This window comes from Schistosoma mansoni, chromosome 1 (genome assembly GCF_000237925.1).
Source record: "Schistosoma mansoni strain Puerto Rico chromosome 1, complete genome".
Taxonomy (NCBI): domain Eukaryota; kingdom Metazoa; phylum Platyhelminthes; class Trematoda; order Strigeidida; family Schistosomatidae; genus Schistosoma; species Schistosoma mansoni.
Genome location: NC_031495.1, coordinates 42,435,431 through 42,438,411, shown reverse-complemented (window position 1 = coordinate 42,438,411; position 2,981 = coordinate 42,435,431). Strand labels below are relative to the sequence as shown.

At 30.6% G+C, this 2,981-nt stretch overlaps 1 protein-coding gene across 1 annotated transcript in view; it reads right to left on the bottom strand.

The window, feature by feature from the left end:
• Positions 1-2,981, bottom strand: part of Smp_180760 (chondroitin sulfate proteoglycan-related) — a gene marked incomplete at both ends in the record, with an annotated part of 53,017 nt that overhangs the window by 38,059 nt on the left and 11,977 nt on the right. The window contains one exon of the mRNA XM_018794479.1: positions 245-834. Coding sequence (XP_018648888.1) covers positions 245-834 — 590 coding nt within the window. The remainder of the gene's footprint in view (positions 1-244; positions 835-2,981) is intronic.

Genomic DNA, 2,981 nt, shown 5'->3' with positions numbered 1-2,981 from the left:
CCGGCATCCGACGGTTAAATGCTCTTGGCGCGAGACTGATAGGTCCTAGTCTCTTTCTCGCGAGGCGAGGCCGTAGATGCGCACTGCTGAGGAGTCCCACAATAGGACAAACGGCTGTTCAGTGCTTCCAGGTTTTCCTTGATGGTCTAGCTTCAATTGAATCATGCTTTCAACTATGAAAATACTAAATCTCCACAAAAAAGCCACTTCTAATTGTTGCCATGTTAGCATAACTTAAACTCACGTTTTAATTCCTGTACCATGTGTTACAAGGTTTTCACCATCAACATTGATTGTTAAATCTCCTTCATCAAATACAATTTGAATAGAATGTTCTTTTCCATCGGAAATAAAACCTTTACTTTCTGATTCAAAATATTTTCTATCGAATTCTGGTTGAACAATACCTGATCCAGTATTTAATAAAAAATGTAATCGTCCTAAACGTAGCTCTAAAGCGAATATATCGAAACCAGTCTGTTTTACTTCATGTATATTTTCTAGTAAATTTGGTTCATTAATATATCTTGGAAATAATTCATGTTCATTTATAGAATTACTATAAATAATTAATCCATTAAGAGTAGTTGTACGTAAAATAAACGTTATTTCACCATGAAGAACAACTTTCCATCCTTTGATTCTTAAATAGCTACCTGGTTTGATAAATGATACAAAACTGTTTGTTTTTGAATCATCTATATTTGATTTTGATTGTAAAAGTTTGTAATCACAAGTACGTTGATTGGATTGAACTGGTAGTTGAGACTGAACATATTTTGTGTTCTTTGTACTTAACAGTGGAATAAATATTTCACCACTTTTATAAATGATCTGTAAAATGGATGAAACATAATTTGATGCTTTCTCATATATGAACCAAATGTCAAAAGTAATTAAAATCCAAAATCCAAAATTCTCCATCAATAGTAAAGTTAATTGCTTACTATGACCTACTCTATCATTTATTATTGTTCAACATTGCCTGTTTTACATCCAAATTTTCATGAAAAGTTACTTTTTTTCATCCAAAATACTTTTGGATGGTTACTGTTTAAGAAATAAGTTTCACACGACAATCGTATATCATTTATTTACTGACAGCTAACTAATAGACGAATCTAAAGTTCATTTACATTAAACTTAAATTTTTCTCCTATTTTTGTTATTATTCATTGTAAAGATCATGAACTTTAACGGCGAAACCGAAAAAAAGTCGTCGTTTTTTCTTGATAAACTGATGTATATAACCTTCTTAACTTTATATTTAGATATTGTCATTTAAACTTAATGTTACCATAAAGAAATAGAAATTCACTTGGTAAGACGAATTAGGTACTAAATTACATTGCTTAATCTTCGAGTATGGACCAATTTCATCCTTTCAATCTTGAAGGGATGGATGCCACTTGTGTGATATGCAAAAACAACACCTACTGTCATAAGTAATAAATTTACCACTGAGTTGTTTGTACTCTAGTTGTCTTTCTGTAGAACTAAAATTTTTCTCACTGATTGATCATTCGACAGCAACATATGTCAAGTTTGCCTGATCCTTAATCTTGAATGAATGATATCGATCTAATTTAGTTGACTTAATTTTTTTAACGGGCGACTTGATTATATTTGTGCTTCCTTTTCTTTTTATATTCCATGAAGTAGAGAGTTATATATTACTCTTAGTCGTCAAACATTAAACAACGTTTGCCAAACTAAAGCAATATCAGTTTGTTACTAACAATATTAAATAAATAAAACTATATATTTATTAACGTTTTAAGCTGGTAAAATTCGAATCATTGAACAACAAATATGCATAAACAAGAATCATAATTCACGGTGTCCTACTCAAACTCCAGGACCACTATTGTTTCGAAAGTGCACTTATTGTCATAAGTTTTGCTGTTTCAGATTTATGTTAATCAACTTATAGTGTTCGCGAACCGTCTGTATTTACGCGATCCCATTTTAACAAAGTATCGAGAATCTAGTTGATGAAAAACTCATGATGTATTACCACGACTATTCGTGTGTTTTCTTCTTTGTCAGTGATTTGAATAAACGACAGCTGATCACCACAAAATATATATTTCGAAAGTGTTTGTTTATACCAAAGATGTCATAGGAACAAGAATAGTCCTAAACAACAATGTTAGTTTCTGTTTAAAATTTGTCTATTCATTAGATGAAAAAAATTATACTTTTCATTATCATTTTAATACATTAGAAGGTAGCAAACAAATCCCAATAAACGGAAAACTTAGATTTTATTGCGAAAAGTAGTGATAAAACTTCGATTATTTTTTTCAGAAACTCTTAAACACCATTGATGCAACTTGATGAAATGTTATACGAACCGTTAGTTGAACCCATGTTTACACATTATCCATTATCACAAATACTTTATATAAGAACTCTCGTCTAAATTAGAGCGAATAGTTTCACAGTATTTGAGCGCCGAGTTGATGTAAGACATTAAATAGGAATAATATATTTGTAAAATCTCAGCGAATGAATTTGTAGTAAATCCAACGTTTCGCCTGGCAATCTGGTCCAAGCTTTTTCAAGGAAACTAAATGAGTAAGGAAAATCAGGAAAAAAATAATAATAACAATAATAGTAACAATACTAATAAACCTTTAGTGCACTCGGATAAATACATGTAGATTCATGTAACAGTATACAGAGTGAAACCGGGTATTAGTATAAACATGTGTGCAATAATGATTTAGAATGATGCTATCATAGTCACAATTAATTGCAAAGGATAATCGAATACAAATTTCTATGTATTATATATATGTTGTGAAGATAAAAAGAATCTGAGAATTTAATTTGTTTATGTGTAACATAAGGATTTTTGTTTTTGGTTGTAAACTTTGGATGTTTAGGAACAAAATATGTTGGGAAGGACAAGAAGAGATGAAAAGAATATTTAATGTGCGGAGGGACCAATAAGGATATTAGTAACAGCAAGGAAT